At 47.2% G+C, this 25,196-nt stretch overlaps 1 protein-coding gene across 5 annotated transcripts in view; it reads left to right on the top strand.

Annotated features, from left to right (window-relative positions):
• Nucleotides 1-7,866, top strand: part of LOC123369909 (protein spire homolog 1-like) — a 28,764-nt gene extending 20,898 nt beyond the window's left edge. For 2 of the 5 annotated variants that reach the window (XM_045015967.1, XM_045015999.1), the window contains exons 12-16: nucleotides 2,601-2,729; nucleotides 3,927-3,991; nucleotides 4,849-4,876; nucleotides 5,422-5,567; nucleotides 6,960-7,865. In XM_045015967.1, coding sequence (XP_044871902.1) covers nucleotides 2,601-2,729; nucleotides 3,927-3,991; nucleotides 4,849-4,876; nucleotides 5,422-5,567; nucleotides 6,960-7,146 — 555 coding nt within the window. In that variant the 3' untranslated portion in view covers nucleotides 7,147-7,865. Of the gene's footprint in view, nucleotides 1-2,600; nucleotides 2,730-3,909; nucleotides 3,992-4,848; nucleotides 4,877-5,421; nucleotides 5,568-6,959 lie in introns of all 5 variants that reach the window. The other 3 variants (XM_045015974.1, XM_045015984.1, XR_006579185.1) reach the window with 3 other exon arrangements.
• The last annotated feature ends 17,330 nt before the right edge of the window (nucleotides 7,867-25,196 follow it).

Below are 25,196 nucleotides of genomic sequence, written 5' to 3'. Positions count from 1 at the left end.
CCTTCTCTCAGCTCCTTGACTTTCACGCAGCACTGCGTTGTATCCCGGCTGTATCCTCTGTCTGTCATGGCTTTGGAGACCTTCTCGAAGGTCTTTGCATTCCATTTGCTGGAGCGCAGCTCCAAAAGCACAGACTGATCGCCCCACACAGCAATCAGATCCGAGACTTCCCGGTCAGTCCATGCTGGGGACCTCTTTGTAGTGTGAGATTGCCTGGACTCCTCTGGTGGAGAACTCTGCATCGTTGCCAGTGCTGCTGAGCTCGCCCCGATGAGCAACCAGGACATGGGATTCAAACTGTCCAGACAGGAAAAGGAATTCAAATTTTCCAGGGGCATTGACTGTGTGGCTGGTCAGAGCATCCAAGCTTGGACTGGCGTCCAGAGCGTCAGCAGAGTGTTGCACTCTGGGATAGCTCCCGGAGCTACTAAGATCGATTCGCATCCACACCTAGCCTAATTTGACATTGCCATGTCAAATTTAGCGCTACTCCCCTTGTCGAGGTGGAGTACCGAAGTCGAACTAAAGAGCCCTCTATGTCGAATTAAATGGCTTCCTGGTGTGGACGGGTGCACGCTTAATTCGATTTAACGCTGCTAAATTCGATTTAAAGTGCTAGTGTGGACCAGCCCTAAGAGCGTTAAATGCGGTAAGGTCCTGTCTACTGTAGCTGCCAAGCCTAGAACACTGGAAACAGGAGGGATGGTGAGAATTTGTCAAGCATGGCTTATTTTGCCAGTGTATGTGCGACCTAAGGCATCTGACAAAAGCTGGATATCAAAACCCTATGTGAACTACACAATGGGCTGTTTCTTGAAAGTATGCTCAATGTAGTTGTTCGGATGGGAAATAACCTGGGCCCAAGAACTCTAAGTTTTTATGTTAAGTGTGGATTTCTTTAGCAGCCATCTTTAAATAAATAAATAACCCTCTGTACTGATTAGCAGGGTGTATTCTTGAGCCCTGATCTCAGGTACTGTTACAGTAACTTCTAGGTGTCCAGAAAAATCACAGGAACATCAATGCAGTCCATAAAGTTAGGAGCCTATGTACATATACAATGAATGGAGAGAGAGAGGCGCCTTAGAAAGTGATCCACAAAGCTAGCATGCTAGGCAGGGAGTCACCTAAGCTAGCCAATGAGAGATGCCAATGGTGTTGTGTGTTAAGCCCCACCCATCTCTGAGATAGGCTCCTCCCTGCAGCCTGGACTTAACAGCCTTTCTCCTTGTGATCCACAAACTGGAAACATCAGTCCTGGAGTCAGGCAGTTTAGGCTTATAAATCACTTAATTCATTCTTGCAAGAAGTGCTTGGCTCACTCCACACACAACTTGTTGGTGGGGAGAGGGGAAGAGGGTAGTGGTGCTCACATTATAGCTTTTTGTCCAGTGGATAGAGCAGTCACCAAGGTTCAATTCCTCTCCTGCCTGGGGGTGAAGGACAGGATTTGAATAGGGGTCTTTCACTTCTCCTGACAGTGCTCTAACCTCTGCGCTATGGGATGTACTGGTGCAAGGCTCTGTCGCCTGTTGAAGCTGTTCCACTGTGGATAAATAGTGACGAGCAAGGGGACCGAAGCTGGGGTCTCCCACCTTTCAGGTGGGTCCCTAATAACTGGACACCTCTCTCTCTCTCTCTCATATGCACTTTAGTATTTACCCATCAAGGAAAAGCTTCAACAGGAGAGAGTAGGGGAGCCCACACCAGAATATCCCATAGCTCAATGGTTGGAGTGCTCTCCTGTGATATGAACAGGGCCTCTCCCTTCTCCTCTCAGTCAGAGGAGGGGAATTGAACCTGGGTCTCTGACATCCCAGGTGAGTGCTCAACCATCGGGATGAAAGTTATAGGATGGTACCTCTTCTGTAGGCTGGATTTTGAATGGGACCTGACCTGCTAGGCTGCCACTGACATGCCTACAGGATCCAGCCCTGCATGCGAGTTAGCTGGAGGAGCACCATCTTCCCCCGTTCCTGGAGTGCTCTGGGAGTTAGGCATCTGGATACCTAGTGGGAGGCAGCAGTGAGGTCTGTGGTCTGCAGTGGAGCCTAAAACTGGGACTTAAGTGCCTAAGTACCTTTGTGGCTCCGGTCCTCTGTGCTGAATTGTGTACCGCACCTTTAAATGCAATCCCTTCACTGCTGCAGTAAGAGCTGCTGTTTTGCCTCCTCTGCTGCAGAAGGGGCTATGCCACATTTGTGTGTCAGGGAGGCCTTTTGGACTTAGCCTGCTTGTATTAGGAGGCTGTTCATTGCATGGGGAGCAGCGAATATAACTGGGCCCTGTAGCTGTCTTCCATGGCTGGTTTTCAGAACATGGCTCACCTTCCAGATGGGAGCCAGGTGCTTCCCTTGCCATCTTTCACTCCCCTCAGACTCTGGCACAGCTGTATTGGGACTCAGGAGGGTGCTTTGCCAGGCTGCCCTTTATTGTCTCAGAACTGAGCTTGAGAGAAGATGCTTGAGATGACTTGGGCAGTTGCTGTACTATAGACCAATCAGTCACATGGGGCTGGAGTTCAATTTGGGTTTCGAATCCTAGTCAAACAACTGGGCTTTTTCTTTGGTCTCTAACTCTTAACTGTCCTTTTTGCCTAGGACTACCCCTCTCCTACAAGGTGGCCATCACCAACCATTGCTGAACTGATTGGAACCAGATATGCTGTGATGTCTGAAATGGAGGGATCCCGCCAAAGAGATGGCTGTGCAATATCTTCACGAGCCAGGGTATTTACCATTCCCCTTTGATGTACTGCCCTTTCTTTCTGAAGAGTGCTGGCTTCACTCCTCTTCATGCACTCATGTCCTTTCCTTCCTGGGAATAACAAGTGCCTGATAGGCAAATGGGTTCCAAGTGGTTTCACTTAACCCTATAATACACTGATCTTCAGGAGTCCTGCTCAAGTCCACATGGAAGCTTTAGACACTGCACAATGTTAAATTTCTAAGCAAGTTTAATTTGCACACTGAACCTAGACCCTAGCTAGTACTCCAGTACTCCATGCTGTTGCCCAGCAGATCCTTGCTCCCAAAATAGGAAAGAACTCTGTCATAGCTGGTCCACAAGAACCAAATGGGTTTAAGATGCAATACTTAACTAGGGTTCTGACCTTACTAAAAGCTCTAAGCAAATGCAAACTCAAGACTTAGCTGAAGGGCATTCAGATACTTGGACTATGAGACCAAAGTGTTTTTTCTGAGCAAAAGGAGCTTCTTCTAACATAGTTGTTCACTTCCATTGTCCAACTCTGGCGCCTTTCACTCTGAATCCTTTCTTTCTTCCCACTTCTGTCTGAGTCCCCAACACTGCTTGTGTATACCCTGCCGTCTTTCTGCCTCTTCTGCAATAGTCCTCCAGGATCACCTCCCTTTCTTGACTATTGAAACTCACTCACTCACCTACCTCCCCAAGTTCTGGTTCTCCAGGCTGAGACCTGTAGCAATACCACTTCTCACCAGCATGTGTGCTTTTTTTAAAAATAGACTCCAAACTGTTCCCCAGCTTCTCCTATGGCTCATCATCCACTTCAAGATCCAAATTTGCCCTGACACTTTATGTACTATGTATTATTTCTCCCTGGAAATAAGTCTGTCTCAATGTCTCATTTCCCTATCCCCACCTTGCTTTCTTCATTGGATGCCTATGCTCTTCCACATAATCTAGCCATTGTCAAGAGTAGCTCTTACTGTCTGAATCAAATCTTGTCATCAACACTCAGGTTTCAAATCTTCTCTGAAAACCTCTTTGCCTATGGCTCTTAATTCTTATGTCTCTGCCCTCCTGTATTTGAACTCTGTTACGTATGTAGATCTAAAGCCTTCAGGACACTGAATAATATGGAATATGCTATGCTGTACTGGCAACATCTACTGTTTGCCAAGAGGTGCTTCCCATTGTCATTCATAGGTAACTCTTATCTGCAGGTCTGTTTCCATTGCCATAAGCAGATGGTCTTTCTGTGGCCTTACAGATGTCATCTCTGTAGCAGGTAAGCTGGTGTAGAAGGACATTATGGGGTGGAAGAAAGGATCATGAAAACTATTCTAAATCGTCCAATTGCAACAGTCAATGGAGCAAGTTGTTTATCCCTTTAATTTTGCCTGAATAGTTGAGCTCTATCATAACTATTTTCTCATAGTTGTGGGTGTAGGGAAGACTGTCACCTTTGTAGTGTCTTATTTTATTCTTAAAATTCATGAAAGATAATGAAATTCTTACCCTTCAAGAACCATGCTTGTTCCCCTATGCTTGAGACTGCAAAGGTGGAATCTGATCGTCCCCAAAGTCCTGGGGCAGAGGTTAGCTTGGTTCTAGATCAGGCTCCTAGGCAAATGCTCCAAGTCAGGATCTTATGGATGAACATTGAAATTATCTTTGAATGCTTCAGTGACTTGGAGCAGGTAGAGACCCCTCTGCTTGCTCATAAACTGTAAGATTTGTTCGTGGGGCAGAAACAAATCTGCGGCCTGTTATAGACTTAATCATTTTAACGGAATTTGAGGCTGAAGTAGTTTAACTGTTAACAGCAGTGATCAAACACCCTCTGATTTGGTGACCCAGGCACATAGCACTAGTACTGAATTATGAATATTGAGTATGTGTGGCAAACAGTGAGCTGTTCCATAGGCTGGAACTTTTTCACACGTCAGTCATTTAAACTAGTACATATTAGTCTGTTCACAAATTACCAGTGAACGGCAAAGTTCTAACTGTGAAGCCAGGTGAATAAGTCATAATCGCAAATGATGCCTTTGAGCTTATTTGGAAGACATATCTTTGCCTGCAGTATTGGGATCTCCAGAACTCCATTCAAATAATAACACTGTTTGGTTTTTTCCCCCTTAGTGTCATCTGCTGTGATTGCTGCATCAAGGTAAGTCCTTTACTCTGTACAGTAGTCTGAGTGAGTAATTTGTGTCTTGACCCTCCTCACCATGTGTCTTAACTAGTCATAAAAAATATTTCCTCTGTCCCACTGACTCTTCCAATTTACCTTAAACCCCTCTCCTTGTTGCCTCGAAGAAGATGGAAGAAGTTGTCTCAAGATTCCAAATCAGTAACGAAATATATACACTCCCAAAAGTGTGGGCAGTTGCATAGTCTAGTCAATAAGGGGCCAGATGGAAAACCTATTCTTCTGGCTTCTCTTCGAAGCTTGGCCATTAACTTGCTGTGTCATTAAGCAAGTTGCTTCACTTTGTTTCTCCTTTGTCTCCTATGACAATGGAGATGATAGGTAAAGTACTTACTACAATGAACTTCCTGACCCTGGTACAACTAAAATCTCTCACCCTGACTAGTAGATTAACATATCAACTAGTCCTGCATTTGGCAAACTTGCACTGAGCCATACCAGCTTTCTAAAACAGAGAATTTGTTCTGTTTGGTAACTTACATTTCATGGCATTCTGGTTCTAGATGTCCATGCCCTACAGACCATGTGTGCATCTTCCACTTAACTTAATAAAAGCACTGAGACTCTCCAAGGAGGAGGAGGACTCAGCTACCCAAGACCAGAAATCCTCACAGTTGTTGTTTGAAGTAGAACATTGGGATTGTTCTCGGTAAGTGTTTATTTTTTTAACGCGAGACTTGCTTTCTATAGTCTTTCACTTTCTGGATGTCTCAAAGTTCCTTTCAAGGAAAGGCATTGCTTCTGTGAAGTGGGACCTGTGTAGGCAAATACAATGGCTGGGTATAGATGTTAATACCTTTGGCCAATGGCATGTTACACTGAATGACTGTTGGCCTGCCCATTATCCTGGTTTATTAATGACACTCTTGAAAAGGTGCTATTGGATCTTGGGTTCCAAACAGAGATGGGTAGACTGTAGTTTAGCATCTCACCGGAAAGACTTCCATATATGATATCTGTATCTTTCTCCAACTTAATGCTATTGCAGAAAAATTCACCCAATAACCCCTGTCTGGTTTATTCCCTGGGACATTAAAGCTGGACCTCAGGGTCCAATATCTCTTGTATATCACCACAACTTAGATGCAAACTGGGACTCATGTTCATAGGCAGTAACTTTAAGTGACACCGAGGAATCCTCCCTCTTGCAAACTAATAGCATCTTGTGCATAGGCTACAGTATCTGAGTGCATCATAGAATACATAAAGTAACAAGCAGTCTCTTGGTTCTCTACCCTTTTCTTCCAGTATGTTAACTTTTTTTAGTCCTCTCTTATTGTGGGAAAGCTATTTCAAAAAGATAGAGTATAAAACTTGTCCTGAATGTGTTCAGGTCTGGATGTTGTTGGCTTTTGTTATAAGGCGCACCCCATAGCTGTGGGGTGCAGGAGATCAGAAGACAGCTTTCTTGGGACTCTTCCTTCTAGTCTGGAGTTGCATTGTCCATTATGAGAGCAGTATTAGGAAACTCTTGGATTTGAAAGGTCTCTTTGGGGCAGACAAGACCTGTCCATTGCCGCATTTGGTTTTGATCTTCTTTTCAGTGTAGGTCAGTACAGTGTTCAGAGCACAGAGATGATAGCCGTTAGTATTGCTTAACAGGTGGGTAGCTGCATTCAGAACCAGTTGGAGCTCTGCCAGGGTAGCTGCTCTCATTGCAAGGAATGGTACATGGCAGTGATCAAGGCTGGAGGTGACAAACACAAATCACTAGGGCCAGACCATTTATCAGAGGGTTGTGACCCCTTCATGACCAGCCACAGCTGTAAAGAACACACATTAGTAGCTGTGGGGATCTATTAGCAATGACCTCTATGATGCAGACCATCTTGATCATTGGAGGCCATGTTTCTCCCCCTCCCCAATGAAGATGAGCTGGTGCTTGCTTGATCCAGTCCTGTCATACACCGAAAGGAGTAGAAGGTCCTCAGCACCATCCAGGACTGTGCTCTGTATGAAGTGCTAAGTGGGTGTTGGATCAGATGGGGGAAGGTGCACTCCACCTATTTAACTGAAGCCTGGATTCATTTGTCACTTTCAGAGTACCACTGGTGTTTGAACCCTATTGCCTAGCACAGCCTCTTGCCTCCCAGAAAGAGACCATGATGGACTGGCCCTCTATGGACATCTGTACCACATGTGAGCAGTACCTGTTGCATGTCCTTTCCAGCCAGCAGCAATGCATCCCTCCCAGGAAAAGATCCAGGTCATGGACTGAACTGGAATGACTCCTCTCTCCAAATGTGTCTCCTGTCCTATTGATTCCTTTATATGTTTGTGTTTTTGCACCTGAAGTAAGAGTGCAAAAATAACAGCTGTATGTATATATTAACATAAAGGCCTGAATAAAAGACCCCCTGCTGGATACTCTTGGCTAGCCAGAAGACACAGCTGTTGTTTACTTATAGTGAAATCGTGTAAAACATTGTGGCTCTTGGCAATCTGCTTTTAATTACTTTTTTATAAATTAAATAATAAATATTGAAGCACTGTCACGCCTCTAGCATTTCATCCTTCACCGCACTTGCTGTCACCCATAAAGACAATGAAAATCTAATAGTCACTGCCAAAGGGCAATCCCCACCATCTACATCATGAAATGGCACAGTAAGTGGGTGGGAGTGCTCACCCCAAAGCTCTGTTGCTTAGCAGGGGGAAAATGGGGCTTCCCATCACGTGATCACAGCATCAAACCCCTCATGCTCACTCTGCCCTCACCTCTCCCCCAATGATTGGCTCATTTAACATCACTAGAAATTAACTGCAGATATAGAACAGGGTTCTAGCCACGGCTAGCAGACAGACTGGTAAGCAAGTCTGTCTTTGGTGCTTCCAGCTCTTCTGGAGGCTGTCAGTACTGTGCCAGCAGAGCTGCTCCCTCCTAGTTCTCAGTAACTGGCAACCTTCCATCACCACCTGCAGTACTTGCCCGCAGCCTGGTACTTTGATTTTATTCTGGCCTTGAACTTTTTCAACTGTTCTGAATTGAACCATGTTGATGCTTTGTGATGCTTAAGGGGAAAAATAAAGAACGTTTTGGTAGACTATGTGGAGGGGAAGAGGGTTTGCTGGTATACTTGAATTTTAGAATCCACTTCAATCCTCCCTGTCCCCTTAAGACCACCTGTAGAAACAAATGTAGTTCAAAGGTAGATTTCTCCTCCCTCAGCACGGGTGTGGGGGGGGAGGGGGGAGAGAAGAGTTGTAAGCATTTGACATGCTAGGTAGCTTCTTTCACCAGGACTGTTAACAGGCTTGTGGTGACATTAAGTTCCAGACATTAGTTCATCCAGCATTAAAGGTAAATGGCTGGTTCTAGACTAGAGCCACTGTAGCAGAGGGAAGACAAGATGACATCTGAGCTGGGTCCATGCTGCAAAACTCAAATCTGGCTTTGAAGAGTTTGGAAATTCAAATCAAAGGATGTAAATTGTCAGCTGGATGGAGGCAGCTCAGGCTAGCAGAGCTATTCACAACACAAACTGAGCCTACTAGGCTGTGTGCCTGCCACAGTGGAGGTAAAGCACTTCCTATACAAACACTCCAGAATACTTCAAACACAACTCATTAGAGTTCTCCTAAGACTCCTGTCACGAGTGGTTCAGCTGTAAACTAAGCTAGTCTCCGAGAGAGACAAGCTGGGGCCTACTTCAGTTGTAGAGGACAAAAGTTTACCACACAGTCCTACTGAACCAGTGCTAGAGTAGAGCAGTGCAAAGACCAAATCTTCTCTTCATTCTTCCTGAAACCTTGAGTGGAAGGTTTAGCCTGTGAGTGGACCATTACAGTAAGCGCTCTGCCCTTACAGAAGAAGTGAATCTACCCACCTCAGACTACAGGTGACAGAGACTGGCCCATGCCAGTAGTGGAATTTCTGTGTCATGACTACCGTCTACACAGCCCTACAGCCTTTAGATCAACACAAGTACAGTCACTCCTTACTTAAAGTCATCTTGGTTAACGTTTCATTGGGAACATGCTTGTTTAAAGTTGTGCAATGCTCCCTTCTAATGTTGTTTGGCAGCCGCCTGCTTTGTTGACTGGTTGCAGGAAGAGCAGCCAGTTGCAGCTAGCTGGTGGGGGCTTGGAACCAGGGTGGACCAGCAGCCCCCCATCAGCTCCCTGCTCCCCTAAGTTCCCTGTGCAGCAGCTGCCCAGCAGGCTAGCAATTGCAGCTGTCCCTCCCCCCACTGCCATGTGCTGCTCCTGCCCTTGGCCTTGGAGCTGCTCCCCGAGACTCCTGCTTGCTGTGTAGGGGGAGGGGAGGAAGAGGAGGGCTAATGTCAATGTCCCCTTCCCCCCTGCTCCTGCACCTAGCTTACCCCATCTTCCATAGAGCAGGGGGGACACACAACGGGGCTCAGGACAGAGGGAGCTTGCAGCAGCTGCGGTCTCAGCAAGCTGATCTAACTGACAAGGCAGTGTAGTTTAAAGGGGCAATGCACATCTCTCCCACACACAGAGTGTGTGTCTCTGTCTGCGATGCTGTCTCCCCTCCCTCCATTCCTGCTGCCTTGTAGAATGTGAGAGTTAACCCTTGAGGGCTCAGCTGAGTGCTAGTTCATCATTTAGCAGGAAGGCATTCCCTGGGAAATATCCCACCCTCTGACTTCACCACCTCAGCCAATCTTCACAATCATCATCACAGTGTACCAGTATTAAATTGTTTAAAACTTATTTTGTGTGTGTGTGTGTGTGTATATATATATATATATATATATATATATATATATATATATATATATATATATATATATATATATATAATAATGTCTTCTGTCTGGCAAAAAAAATTCCCAGGAACCTAACCCCCTCATTTACATTAATTCTTATGGGGAATTTTTCAGGAACATAACTACAGTCTTAAGTGGGGACTTACTGTAGTCAATCATGAACAAAGTGTGCTCAGGTGGGTACAAGAGGCTGGAACTAGAATGCTGTGACATTAAAAACTCTAGTTGTTTGTCAGACAAAATATCCCACCAACAAAACTTGTTATACTGCAGAGAAGTCCACCATAAGAGACAGAAATGCCTTTGCTAGGGATTGCTCAAAGAGAGACTTGGCAAATTGATGGAACAAGTTGCTGGAGTGAATGCTGCTGCCCTGAGAGGGAAGGTCTAGAAGGCGGGGATATATATAGATATATATATTAGTTCTTTTCCATCTTTAGCTGATCCAGCCTGTTCCACTAATTTCCCAGCTACGGACACTTTTCATAAGTAGGGAGATGTGAGTAAACCAAAGCATCTTTGCCTTTATCTTGTGGTTCAAACAGGGTGAGTGAGGAGGGAACCATGATGAGCTAAGGACATTTCATAGCTAACACCCATCTCAATACCTGTGATGCTAGTGGTAAGAGACTTGTCACTTTGTTATACTAGAGCAGGCTCAAGTGACTGACCTTAGCTTGGGAAGTAGCTTTATGAATTCATCCTCCACCAGTATGCCTTTGTTCTCCTTGTTAACAAGCAGGACGTCCATGAATAGTAAAACCGAACTATGTGCTCAGACGTCCAGCAGAGGGCAGCAAAAGGCTGTAATTTATATTAGCCATCATTTTCTGAACTCTGCAATCTTCTTTCTATTCAATTGCACCAGTGCAAGAATGGCATAGCTCTCTGTGAGGCCAGGAGTTACATCAGTAGAATCATCCAAATGAAGGAGAATCCTTTGGTCACAGAGATCTGTCCAATCTAAAGTGGAGTCACATAGTGATTTTAGTCCCTGGTGGGACAGCATCATATAACCACAACTATTGATTTCTTGGCATCCCCAATGGGATCACATGAGTATGGGGCTTTCTTGCTGGAGGTAGATGACAGAGCATGGCCCCATGGCCTTCTGGTCTCACAGGGAATGAAATCAGCTGTGTATTTTACTATGAATATGTAGACCTGAAGAAGAGCTCTGTGGAGCTCAAAAGCTAGTCTCTCTCACCAATAGAAGTTAGTCCAATAAAAGATATTACCTCACCCCACCTTGTCTCCCTTACTATGAATGGAATATCTCAAGGCAGGTTAAGAAGTTTTCTGCCATGAGCTATTTCAAGGAACCAAAATGACACTTTCTTCTTTTCTTCACTAGCTGGTTACCTGCAGAGAGACTGCCATGTGCTTTAACAGAGTACTCCATAACCATTTACCTGCATGAGGAATCATCATAGACTTTTCAGGCTGTGTTAAGAAACAGCAGCAGCTCTTTTCTTTTGCTAGAGACTTAAGCGAACACAATACTTTTGTGTGAATTTCACCCTCTGGTTCCTCAGATCCTGCTTAGCAGAGCAAGGGTATATTTCCTTGGCAGGGGAGCATGTTTTGTCATATCTTCCTTTCTCATGCTTGTAGGTCTGAACAGTTTCAAGAAGCTAAAGAACTTGAAGAGAGTTGGGAGAAGTCCTCTGACACCATGTATATATTATGGAAGATCATCTCCCCTGCCCTGCTGACTTTCCCAGGAATGGTCTCAGCTGAGGTACTGTAATTCTTACCTTAAGGCACTCCCTATATTCCTGTGCATCTACTGGGATCAGGAAAGCCGCCAGCTTTTTTGCCACCCTAGGCAGCGGAAGGTCCCACCCCTGACAGAGGCGGCAGAAGGTCCAGCCACCGCGGTCACCGCTCCCCAAATGTTAGCGCCCTAGGTGAACACCTAGGTCGCCTAATGGGTTGTGCCATCCCTGACGGGGACTTACTAATCCAGGTGACAAACAGACTTCTAGATGGAAGCCTCTGCTATATCATCCCATGTTGTGAGCCAAAATCAGCAGGTCCAGATAACTTGCATCCAAGAGTTTTAAAAGAGCTGGCTGAGGCGTAACCTCGACCATTAATGTTGATTTTCAATAAGTCTTGGCACACTAGAGAAGTTCCAGAAGACTGGAGGAAAACTACTGTCATGCCAATATTTTAAAAGGGTGAATGGGATGTTCTGGGTAGTTTTAGGCCTTCAGTCTGACATCAATCCCAGACAAGATAATGGAACAGCTGATACAGAACTCCATTAATAAAGAATGAAAGGAAGGTAATATAATCAATGCCAATAAACAGGGATTTATGGAAAATAGATCCTGTCAAACTAACGTGATACCTTTTTTAATGAGATTACAAGTTTTGTTGATAAAGGTAACAGTGTAGATATAATATGCTTAGACTTCTGTGAGGCGGTTGACTTGGTACCACACGATATTTTGATTAAAAAACTAGAACTATAAAAATTAACATGGCACACATTAAATGGATTAAAAATTGGCTAACTGAAAGGTCTCATAATGTAAATGGGGAAGCATCACTCATAGGGTGTGTTTCTAGTGAGGTCTTGCAGGGGTCAGTTCTTGACCCTATGCTATTTAACATTTTTATCAGTGATCTGGAAGAGAACATAAAATCATCACTGATAAAGTTTCCAGACAACACAAAGACTGGGGAAAGTGGTAAATAATGAAAAAGTCAGGCCACTGATACAGAGTGATCTGGATCTCTTAGCAAGCTGGGTGCAAGCAAACAATGTTTTAATACAGCTACATCTAAATGTGTACATCTAGGAACAAAGAATTTAGGCCATACTGACAGGATGAGAGCCTTTATCCTGGGAATCAGTGGCTGAAAGAGATTTGAGAGTCATGGTGGATAATCAAGTGAACATGAGCTCACACTGCGACACTGTGGCCAAGAGAGCTAATGCAATTTTGGGTTTGCATAAATGGGAATTTTGTGTAGGAGTAGAGGTTATTTTACCTCGGTATTTGGCACTGGAGCAACTGCTGCTAGAATACTGTGTCCAGTTCTGGTGTCCACAATTCAAGGATGTTGATAAATTGGTGAAGGTTCAGAGAATAGCCATGAGAATAATTAAAGGATTAGAACACCTGCCTTAAGGTGATAGACTCAAGGAGCTGAAATTATTTAGCTTAACAAAGAAAAGGTTAAGGAGTGACTTTATTACTGTCCATAAGTACCTATGTGGGGAACAAATATTTAATAACAGGCTCCTCAGTCCAGCAGAGAAAGGTATAACAGGATCCAATGGCTGGAATTTGAAGCTAGACAAATTCAGACTGGAAATAAGGTGTACATTTTTAACAATGAGGGTAATTAACCATTGGAACAAATTACCAAGGTTTGTGGTGGATTCTCCATCACTGGTAATTTTAGGACTGATGTTTTATTAAAATATATGCTATAGGTAAAAAGGAATTATTTTGGGAGATTTCTATGGGCCGTCTCTTACAGGTCAGACTGATAATCACAGTGTTTTCCTCCAGAACACTGTGCCAATCTCAGGAATATGCATAGGCGTGCGCATGGCCCACAGGCCGGATCCGGCCCCTCAGGGCTTAGGATCCAGCCTGCAGGATTTGCCCCCCTGTGGTGCCGCAGGCCCCATGCTGCTCTCAGAAGCGGCCGGCACAGCACCACATCCCTGGGGCCCAGGGTAGGAGGAAGAGGGCTCCATGTGTTGCTCCAGGCACCGCCTCCCGGCGCTCCCATTGGCCGGGAACGGGGAACCGCGGCCAATGGGAGCTTCGGGGGAGATACCTGGAGGCGTGGCAAGGGCAGCGCGTGGAGCCTTGTGCCTCCCCCCACCCTGGGGGCAGTGCAGGGACATGGTGAGTGGCGCGGCGTGGGGAGAGGGCAGACAGGGAGTGCGCTGCTGCAGGTAAGCCCGAACCCCTCCTGCACCCCACCCCCCAACTCCCTGTCCTGAGCCCCCTGCCGCACCCCTCCAGCACCCCAATTCCCTGCCCTGAGCCCCCTGTCACACCCCGCACCTCTCCTGCACCCCAACTCCCTGCCCTAAGCTCCCTGCCTGCACCTTGCACCCGAACTCCCTGCTCTGAGCCCCCTGCTGCACCCTGCACCCCCATGCACCCCAACTCCCTGCTCTAAGCCCCCTGCCTGCACCTTGCACCCTCCTGCACCCCAACCCCCTGCCCTGAGCCCCCTGCTTCATCCTGCACCCCCATGCACTCCAACTCCCTGCCCTGAGCCCCTGTCACACCCCGCACCCCTCCTGTACCCCAACCCCCTGCCCTAAGCCCCCTCCTGCACTCTGCACCCCTCCTGCACCCCAACCCCCTTCCCTGAGCCCGCTCATACACCCCACGCCTCTCCTCTGCCCCAATCCCTTGCCCTGAGCCCCTTCCTGCACACCTCACCCCCTCCTACACTCTGCACTCCTTCCCACACTCCAACCTTTATGATGTTCACCTTTAAAAAAATAAATAAATAAAATTCCCTGCGTGCACACCCTAATGAAATGTGCTGTGCACGCCTATGGGAACATGGGGTGTTATATGATATATAATAAAACACTGACTGGATGCAGTGGGAACGCTATAGCTGAACATCACTAATGAGCTTGTGACTTTGTTTGCATCTGTTTTATTTTACCTATATAAATGGGATATTTTCAGAGCTGCACCCATTTTAGAAACAATCCCATAAATTTACAGGCCAAAACTATTTCTACATTGGTCACTTTGCACTTAGATGTAGGTCACTGAAGTGGGATGTATCATGTGTTTTTTAGAACCACTGCACAGTAGTTTAGGACAGGAATTTTAGAACAACGCATCAAATAAAACTGAAATGAAGTTATACTTTGGGCTTGTCTATCCGGTGCGGCAATGAGGACTATGAGGCACTGATTTCTAAAGCGCATTAACTGGTCTATGTAGACTGTGCTGGTGCACACCAAAAGTTCCCTAGTATGCTTTAATGTAGTACCATTTGAAACAGTACTATGTTAAAGTGCACTAGGGAACTTTTAGTGCATACCAGCAGAGTCTACACAGATTAGTGTGCAGCACATCAGTGCTTTTTTAGAAATCATAGAGTCACAGAACTGGAAGGGACCTCGAAAGGTCATCTAGTCCAGTCCCCTGCACTCATGGCAGGACTGAGGTTAGGTATACACTGAGGGGGAGTCGACCTAAGATATGCAACTTCAGCTACGCGAATAGCGTAGCTGAAGTCAGCGTATCTTAGGTTGATTTACCTGGCCGCTGCTCCCCCATCGACTCCGCTTCCACCTCTCGCCACGGTGGAATTCCAGAGTCAACGGCAAAGTGATTGGAGATCGATTTTATCGCGTCTACACTAGACGCGATAAATCTATCCTCAATAGACTGATCACTACCCGCCAATCCGGCGGGTAGTGTAGACATACCCTAAGTATTATCTAGACCATCCCTGACAGGTATTTGTCTAACCTGCTCTTAAAATTCTCCAATAGAGACTCCACAACCTCCCTAGGCAATTTATTCCATTACTTAACCACCCTGACAGGAAGTTTTTCCTAATGTCCAACCTAAACCTCCCTTGCTGCAGTTTAAGCCCATTGCTTCTTGTCCTATCCTCAGAGGTTAAGGAGAACATTTTTTCCCTTCCTCCATGTAACAGCTTAGTAGTGTGCATTACCGTACAGTGTAGACAAGCCCTTAGACACAATGCAAATATTATAGTCGGCTGGTAACACTACTGTTGGTTGAGACTAGCTCACTGCTTAACAACTGATTTTTTCAAAGAGCTGTAAAATCCACATGCTTTCTTGGATTGTCTTGAAATTTCTTGTATCAGAGGGTAGCTGTGTTAGTCTGGATCTGTAAAAGCAGCAAAGAGTCCTGTGGCACCTTATAGACTAACAGACATATTGGGGCATGAGCTTTCGTGAGTGAATGCATCCGACGAAGTGGGTATTCACCCACGAAAGCTCATGCTCCAATACGTCTGTTAGTCTATAAGGTGCCACAGGACTCTTTGCTGCTTGAAATTTCTTGTATCTCATGGGAGTCCAGAAGAGGGTTAGCAGTCCAAATATGAGATAATTTGAACAAGGCAGTACCTTATTCTTGTATAAAGTGCCATTCAGTCCTTAGTGATTCCAAGCAGCGAGGCCCTTGTTTAACAACACTTCCAGCCACATTGGACCCCCTGGGGCATCGGTCCACCCCCACTGAGCACCAGTGATGCTTTCTACAAGCCTTGAGGTTTCCCATCTAGATACTGTTACTAAGCGTGCCCCCTACTTAGCTGGTTTGTTCCTGCGAGATCCCAGGCTAGCAGAGTATAGCTGCGGGCCTTTTTGGCAGTGGAGTTTTTATGACGCAATATCTGTCAAGTGTACGTGTGAAGATAAATCAAACAAGCACAGCCATGGCAATTAAATCAATGTGAAATTTGAGTGGCTTCCCCCAGCTGCCACGTGGACTGAGTGTGTTAGAAACAGGACAGGGAAAGGTGGCCGGCGGGGGGAAGGAAGAGTGGAGAGGAGACTGTTTCCAGGGAAAGGAGAGAAACAGAGAGCTGCAGACGGATTTAGGATTGCGCTGTTGAAATATTTAGGTTGTGGCTGGTACAGAAAGCAGCTGTTTTGGACCTAGAGGGCATCAGAATTGGAGACTTAAACAATCCATCTGGGATGTGTCTTGCCCATCTCACAACAGCCAGAGTGGGATGCAGATGGGAATTCTATGGGGTCATGGGCAGAGGGAGCACAGTTCCAAGCTGAGCTGAAGTGAAGTGAGTAGGACCAGGGCAAATGGTGTGTGCCCAGTATAAAGCCATTGGGCAGATAATAACTGAGCATGGGGAGACCACCAGCTGCCTGCTCCTGCCTCCCCCCCCCCACAAATATTCTTGAGCTGATCTCTTCTTAGACTCTTTCCCCATTCTCTAACCATCTCTCACCCCTGGAAAGGGAGGTCAGCGTTGAGGTCACTGATGGGGCAGGGAGGGGAAGGTCAGGCATGAGGCTGCCTGCCTGTACCAAAGCTGTCCCACATAGGAATAGGGCATTGCAGCTTCCAAAGCCATCAATCTCCTCCTAACTTTCACTGGCTATTCACCTCTCCAAATTTTAAGTGGAAGAAAATACAGCCAGGCTCTTCAGACCCTTGTGTTGTGCCCCTTGGAGCTGCATTCTTGCTCCCGAATGGTCAGTCACCAAAGCAGAATAGCCAATATATCATTTGCAATCTCTTTATTTTGGGGTTCAAGTTGGATCAAGGTATCTGAAAGCTACAGTACCCAGGAAATGATTCCTTGGTTTCTTACAATGGGGCTGCTGTGGCCACTAAGAAAGCATTTATCATTTCCCCCTGGCTGCATTGGGAGTCTGAGTGCACTTATTTGCTTACGCCTGTGATTCATAAGCAGAGAGAATGGCCTTGCCGAGGAGACAGGACCGAACACAATTCCAAACCAACAAATCACTTTGGGTTGTAACAAAGCCTGCAGCACTTGTGCCAAATGTAAAATGGGAGTTGCATCAGTATTCCATATGCTCTTGTCACGTTTTGGAACACAGAAATGTGGGGCACAGATTTGGTGGGCCAGATCCTCTGCTGGTGGAGATCAGCGTCGCTACACTGAAGTCAATGGATCTGGCCCACTGTAGTGTGGCTTCTGTATGTGATGTCTCGCTCATTTAATTATTGTGATTCAGGTATGCTGACAAGTGTTAATTGGAATAAAATTAAAGAAAGATGTATGGTTTTGCTAGTAATAGTGAATAAAAGGCCATACGCTGTTTGTACCCTGTCAAGTGCAATGGAGTCCTGGTCTGTGACTGAATCCCTAGGTGCTACTCAGTACAACATAATAATTAATAAGCAGTGGATATCAGACACTGCCCCTTCTGTTCTGGATTGGAGAGAAGGTTTATTGTCTTATTTACTCAGGGAGCAAATGACCTTTTATCATCAAAAACCATAGGGAAACTATTGAAGAAAACTGGGTTCTAATGATGGGCTAGTTAGATTTTTGTGGATGGAGATATATGGCAGATTGCTTAGCTGAGGCAAATAGCCACAGCTACTTTGAATGATGGAAATATACCAGTTGACACCAGCCAGAATTCAGCTCACAGTCTTCCACTACCCAGCAGAGATGCTGTAAAAGTCAAATATTCAAGGACTAGGTTTCTGTATAGTTTTTTTAACGCATGTTGTACCTATTGGCACCAATTTATTGATCCTTATAGTATTGAGACCGCCCCCTCACCCCCCCAACAAATGCAGAGCTGCAACCAAAAACTGATAATCACAATTTCAGAGGGTTATTTAATATTCAGTATGGAAATTCCAAAAAGATAAGAGCCTGTCAAACAAATGGGGTGAGGTTTTTGTTTAAGAGCCTGTTAATGGGAATCAGTTGTTTGCACTACACCACAATACTGTGTAAAAAGGTCGTCATGGGGCCACACAACAAGACAGTCACAAAGAGGTCGGTTCAGCTCTAAAAGATACACCAGCATGTTGCAATGGTGCCATTTTTTGCTAGCCCAAAGTAATATTGGGGTCGTTTCCATGGCCAGGGCCGGCTCCAGACCCCAGCGCGCCAAGTGCGCGCCTGGGGCGGCGTTTTGCCAGCAGGGCGGCAGGCGGCTCCGGCGGACCTTCCGCAGTCATGCCTGCGGGAGGTCCACCGGAGCCGTGGGACAAGTGGACCTGCCGCAGGCATGACTCCGGAGGGTCCGCTGCTGCCGCGGCTCCGGTGGACCTCTGCTCCACCAGAGCCGCGGGACCAGTGGACCCTCCGCAGGCATGTCTGCAAGAGGTCCCCCAGAGCCGCGGGACCGGCGTGCTTGGGGCAGCCAAATTCCTAGAGCTGCCCCTGTCCATGGCTCTGGAAGACCGGCTTGCAGGGATGCAGAGTCAGATCTGGGTTTGGGCCAGGAGCCCTGCCAAAACTGGGTGAGGTTTGGATTTAGTGTCCGGCTAGAGCCCCTTTGTACAAGAAATCCTTGGTGATGCTTCCCTTCTCTGCAGCCCCACACTAGTGAGGATGAAAGTTACATTTATAGATGGCTGTAAAGCTAGGGGCCTAATTCACAGCAGTGTAATTCCCTTGGAATCGATAGAATTACATTGGCATGAAATTAGAGTGATGCAATGAAGAATCATGCCCAAGAGATTTTTAAACCAAGTACCATCAGTCTCCCATACCTCTCACTCCTCATGGTCCCCAAGCTTTACCTTTGTACATTACTGACATCAATCATTATTTATTACTATTACTATTATTATTTATTTGTATTACCATAGTACCAAAGAGCCCTTGTCATGGGCCAGGACCCCATTATGCCAGGCGCTGCACAAACACAGAACAAAATGATAGTTCCTGCCCCAGAGAGCTTACAATCAAAGTGGAAGACAAGAGGCAACAGATGGGTGAAGGCGGATGGGGGAGTACAAGGAAACAATGAGACAATGCCATAATGGGCAGTGATCTCTATACGCCCGCACCCTGACTGTTCTCTAGATTTTTGCAGGAATCGTGACAAAGAGAAGGGGTGATGGATTCAACCAGTATCTTGGCAGCACCTCTTGGGGCAGGCAGTCATTTGGCAAGGCCTTTTGAACAGATTCCTTAAGTCGGGCACATTTTACCCCCGCTGCCTCCCTCCCAGAAGCAAGGAATTCATTTTTCTTGTCCTCCTGAAATATCGCCAAGGCAGCCTACGTCTGCAGGAAAACGGAGAGGAAAAATCATACTACAGCAGAAGTGAATGGCAGAAAATCACATCTAGTCCAAGTCTGGGTCGCAACATCTGGTTACAACAGTCCCATTGTTATCAGCTGCCAAATCCCTTGCCAGTCTCTTAGCATCACAACACCTCATAGGCTCACTTCTGAGCAACAGGCCCCGCTCTGTGTCAGAGCTCCCAACTCAGTCCAGGTACTCGTTGCTCAGTTCCCACTGAGGCACATAAATGAAGTGGCCACATTTTCAGAGGTGCTCAGCAGCTCCTGCTGTTCTCAGTGGGAACTGCTGGGTCCTGAGTACTTCTGGGAATCTGGCCCCTCAGGAATGCTCCTGGCAATTTCTGAAGTCAGGGTTGGATTTCCATTACCAGACTAGCCATGGAGTCCTCGAGCAGGATGTCTCTACATAATATTTCCTCAGGTGCAGTGTCTTGGGAAGTGACATAAGCTCTGTCTCTTTCCCAGAAAAATAGTCATTGTCTGCCATTGTTAATTAAAGTTTCCCCTTCACACATACACACACACCCAGGGCGGAAGTCAGTTTCCCTGTCAGCATTCTCCTTTGATCTAAGTAGCTGTCACCCCAAAATGCATATCACTTCACTGCATACATTTTAGTCAGCATCACATTTGTTTGCGTGTTAATGGGTCCCTCCCCAGGGGCGGTTGACTATTTTTTCCAGAAGTGTTGTCCAATAGATGAAACCATTCTCTTTTTAGTTCCTAGATTATTCTGTTCAGGGCCGGCTCCAGACCCCAGCGCGCCAAGCGTGCGCTTGGGGCGGCATTTAGCCGCGGGACCAGTGGACCTCCCGCAGGCATGACTGCAGAGGGTCCAGTGGTACCGCGGCTTCCGGGGACCTCCCGCAGGCATGACTGCGGAGGGTTCGCTGGTCCCGCGGGACCAGCAGACCCTCTGCAGGCACGTCTGCCAGAGGTCCCCTGGAGCCGCGGGTCCGGTGACCGCCAGAGCGCGCCCCGCGGCGCGCCGCCCTGCTTGGGGCGGCGGGATTCCTAGAGCCGCCCCTGATTCTGTTAGCCTCTATTTGGCTCTAACCCACTCTATATCAGCGCTGTTTGCTCCACCAGCGGTCTGTGCTCCATCACAGCTCCATTCAAAGGAAGTGATTCTGTTTCAATGTATTATATTTTGGAGAGTGAATTTGTTGTCAGGAGAATGAGGGTCAATTCCACCTATGGGGTCCAGGAGTAGTTCAGGCAGGTGCTGTGCAAACCTCCTCACAAAAAGCTCTGCATCTCTCTTCTGCTCCTGCAGCACCCTCAATCCTGGGCTCCCTCCATCTCTGCCAATGCACCCCACTGCTGACCTGCAGCACCCCCTGCTATTCCAGTCCTGGGCCCCCTCCCCCACAGCTCTGCCAATGCTCCTCACTCCTGCACTGCAGCTTCTTGTCCTCCACTATTCCAGTCCTGGAGCTCTCCTAAGCCGAAGTTCCCACTCAAAGTAATGTGTAGTGTGGTGTTGGTGCTCTGTTTCTGTGGGCAGTGTTCCTGACATATTCTCGCCTTTAAATTTGAACTCAGCAGGCTAATTCTGCCCTCTGCCTGCACAACTGCATTAAGTCTGCATTGGTGAAAGGCCATTGCATTTCCCCCAGTGTGTCATCAAATCAATGCTCCTCCTGAGTTATAGTCTAGGGACGTGGCACTGGGATCCACAGTACAGACCCAACACAGGGAGGCAAGAGCCATACTCAGGGTACACGATGTGCGAAGAGAAAGGAGTTAGAGGGGATAAAGGCATTCTGGCAACCACCTCAAGTTGCTACTAAGGCCTTGTCTACACTACACAGTTTTGCAGACAAAACAAGGGAGTTGTACACGCTACAAAGCTACTTTTGGCGGCAAAACTCTGCTGATTTGCAGACAAAATAAAGCCTCCTCGACGAGAGGCACAGAGCTTTTTGCTGTTTGTTTTGTCGACATAACTAGCCTCCCTCAGTATCCCACAATGCCCACCGTGACCGCTCTGCTCACTGTTTTGATCTCGGCTTCCCTACCGGCATGCACCTCTCCCCTTTCAAAGTGTGGGGAAGTTTTGACATTCCTCAGCCTGGAGAGCTCACAGAGCTGCTGGGAATGCTGCTCTGGGCAGCTGAGGAGGCTGTGGGAGAACTCGGAGGGAATCACAGAACCATAGGCAGGCAGGCAGAGCAGGCTGCTGCGGAGGGCAGGGGAGAGACAGTTGTGCTGTGCAGAGTCAGGGGCTGATGTGGGAGGGGGTGTCCCCCTCCCTCAGGATTGGTTGCTCAGGTTGCTGTCTGAACTTAGAGACACAGTCTCTCTCACATATATACTCCCCACACATACAATCTCTCACACACTTCCCCAACATATACTCTGTCTCTCCCCTATACACACACGCGCTCCCTGTCAAACACTCTCCCCCTTCTCCCCACCAACATACACTTCAGTTGAAAAGTGCCTGGCAATCTAGTAGGATGCCCATGGAATGATGGGATTGAGAAACCTGCAACATGTGATGCTGTACCTGCCCCTGAGGCGTTGCAAACCCTTCCCAAAACACCCTGCAGCCAGTTGCACAGTGAGATAGCTACCAGAGTGCTGCTCTCTGTGTCGATGGCAGAGCTGCTAGTGTGGATGTGCTCAGCCGATACAGGGAGAATATTGTGGACATGCAACAGTGATTTAGTTAAAATGCTTTAATTAAAGTGGCATAACTTTTGTCGACAAAACTCTGTAGTGTAGACAATGCGTAAGGCTCAGGATCATTGGGGTGAAATCTTGGCCCATTGAAGTCTGTGCCAAAACTCCCAGTGACTACCAGCGAGTTGGGAGACCAGACAGCAAATGTGAAAAATCGGGATGGGGACAGGGGATAATAGGAGCCTATATAAGAAAAAGACCCCAAAATTGGGAACTGTCCCTATAAAATCAGGACATCTGGTCACCCTACCTGAGAGCCAGGATTTCACCCCAGACCCTAGTGAGTTGGGGAAGGGAGAAGTAAACCCCAGAAGGAAGGGGTGTGTGTTTGCCTGTGTGTGGGGGAGGTTGGGGGGGGGGGGGACAGGGAAACCCTGCAGCTCATGGGGAATGGTCAAATCAATCAGTCAAAAATGAATGAATTTGTTCAAGAATTTTTTCTTTAGATTTGTTAATAAACAAGTTAATAAAGATGAGGGCTGGAATTTTGTGCTCATCTTTTCCTGGCCTCCTACGATGTCAGTAAGCTCATTAAATCCTATTTATACTGATCAATCTTAGATTCGTGCTTAGATTCGTTATGGCTGAAAAAAGGGGGGATGAAAAATCTCCATCCAGAAAATGGCTGGCAGGGGATGAAAAAGAATACGCCTTGGAAAAAGAACACTGTCACTCACACTGACATGGACACGGAGACACACACTCGGAGCTTCTACTGGCAGAGCAGTCAGCCCACTCCATAGAGTTAAGGTCCAAGTCTGGAACATGGAAAACTGTGACAGCAGAAACAGCTCAGCAGATGTAAATTTGTTACAACAGCAGCAGCAGCAGCAAAGGGGAAAAAAATCCCTTGGAGCCTATGTCTGATTTGACTGCAATGACCTCTCATTCCTCAAGTAAAGCTCTTTCTTTCCCCAGATCTCCATGTATGGCTGGCATTCCACGATTAGGGAGGCGTCGATAAATCAGTGACAGACAACCATGTGAGGACTTTAGCCTTCCCTGAAAGCTGGAATCGTGCTGCGGAAAGTTCAGATTCAAGTGTTCCCTCTTCATTCCAAGCGGCAGACGAGGAGGCTGGAGTTTGGGAAGGGCGACTGGGTGGTGGTGGGGGGAATTGTGCTGGCCAGGCAAATGAGGGGTGAATATAGCGTTGGGAGAGCTGAGGACGGTAAGATAGCAGAGTACTGAGTGAGCCAAGAACTTGGGTGGTACTAGTTATTAGGATTAATCATGTTAGAGAAATGTTAGCATTGCACAGTGCTTTGCAACTGGTCGGCATGTGATAGAAACAATGGGAGTCCTGCCCTACGGAGCTTAAAATCTGAAGGCACGTGGGACAAGCAGACAGACACAGTCTGTGCATACGCAGAAGGCAGCATGGTCTAATGGATAGGGCACCAGGAGGCACGAGCCTGGGTTCTATTCCTAGGTCGGCTGCTGCCCTGACGTGTGACCTCAGGCAAGTCACTTCACCTCTCTTTTCCCTCTCACCTTTCCTTGGTCCTGTCTATTTAAACCGTAAGCTCTTCAGGCCAGGAGTCGTCTTGTAGCATGTGTGTGTACAGTGCCTAGAACAACATGGGCCCTGATCTCCCCTGGGGCATCCAGGGCCTACTGTAACACAAATAACCATAAGAAGAGAGCTCAAGGGGCAGGTGAAAATACGTTGCATGCCCCAAGAATTTGGGAGGGAAGTGGTGCTGGGGTGGGCCAAGGATCAGAGAGACAGACAAGGTTGTGTAAGTGCTAATACTACACAGCCACTTTCCCCTCTAAGTCACTCTTTCGAACCCAGACCAGATTAGTGGGGATCAGAGCTGGGCCCTTATCCAAACAAAGAAGTCTCCGGAAATTCAGGCATGGGAGCTCAGGGAAGATGCTGCATCCCCTTAAATGGTATAGAACTGGTATGCTCTCCTCACACCCTGGAGGGTGTTTTGTTGTCCTGAGGCACAAGACAACCTGGGGTTCCCTTGAGGCTGATGTAGCTGGGCAGCACCCCCAAGGCAGGGCAGTGACTAACAGCCACCATGTAGCCCTAAACTGAGCAAAGCGCTGGAAAATGTACTGTGGGAGATGACTCTGCATTAGGCAGAGGGCTGGACTGAGGGGCCTGGCGGGGCTGCCCTGTCTCTGATTTTTAGAGGCCGGTAACCATCAGAATCTTTCTCTGGCCCCTTCAGCGGAGTGGGACAGGTTATCCCTGGGGTAACTCCACTATGACCAGTGAGGTTATGCCGGGGTGAATTTGGCCCGGCAAGTTTGCAACTGATCGTGCAGCCCCTGGAAAGCACCGAGTAAAGCATGAGGCAGTGGGGTCTGTGACAAGGGATCTTTCCTTGGCTGAGGCAGGAACAGGGCCAGACTAGCACTGTGGGCTTTTCTCTGAGGTGCCTCCCTGTCTGGGGCCCTGGGCGCGGGAGCTGGGATAGGGGTTAGAGGATTTTTTCCACACTGTTTCTCCAAGATCCCTGACAGAGCCCATCAGGACAGCCTTTTATCAGCATTGCACGCTTTAGTGAGTCTGTCATGACTCACGCACAATGTGCTCCATGCTGGATTAATCCAGCCAGCTTTCATGCTCAGGATGTGGCAACGGGAACGGGAGGGAGAGAGAGAGAGAGAGAGGAGCAGAGATGGATGCACAGACTAACAAGAGCTGGAGAGATCGGAAGCCCAAACCCCATTGCTTGTCAAAGACAGGATCTCAATTTTAGGATGATCTGAAGGGGCAAAGAAAGAACAAACCTAGGTCAATGAGAGAGAGGGGTAAAGAACAATAGATATGTATACTGCCATTTAGTTGCAGATACTTGTTGCTTTCATTATTTATTCATCCCAGGATGCATTGAGGCATCTCCAGTGACACTGCCCAAGTTTATTTCCATTGCTACACCATTACTTTTATATCACTCCCAGGTGAGTTTGAGTCTCAGGGATAGGTAATGTTTCCCAGAGGCCTCCAGGCTGCAGGAAGGCCATTCCTTATGCTAAACCCCTCAATGGGATCAGAATTCTCTCTCTCTCTCACTCTCTTTCTCACATGCACAAACACACACACACTCTCTCCCTCTCAATCCCCCCACCCCCAATTTCTGA

This window comes from Mauremys mutica, chromosome 1 (assembly GCF_020497125.1).
Source record: "Mauremys mutica isolate MM-2020 ecotype Southern chromosome 1, ASM2049712v1, whole genome shotgun sequence".
Lineage (NCBI taxonomy): Eukaryota > Metazoa > Chordata > Testudines > Geoemydidae > Mauremys > Mauremys mutica.
Note: the sequence above shows the minus strand (reverse complement) of the source record. Positions and strands in the feature narration are given on the sequence as shown.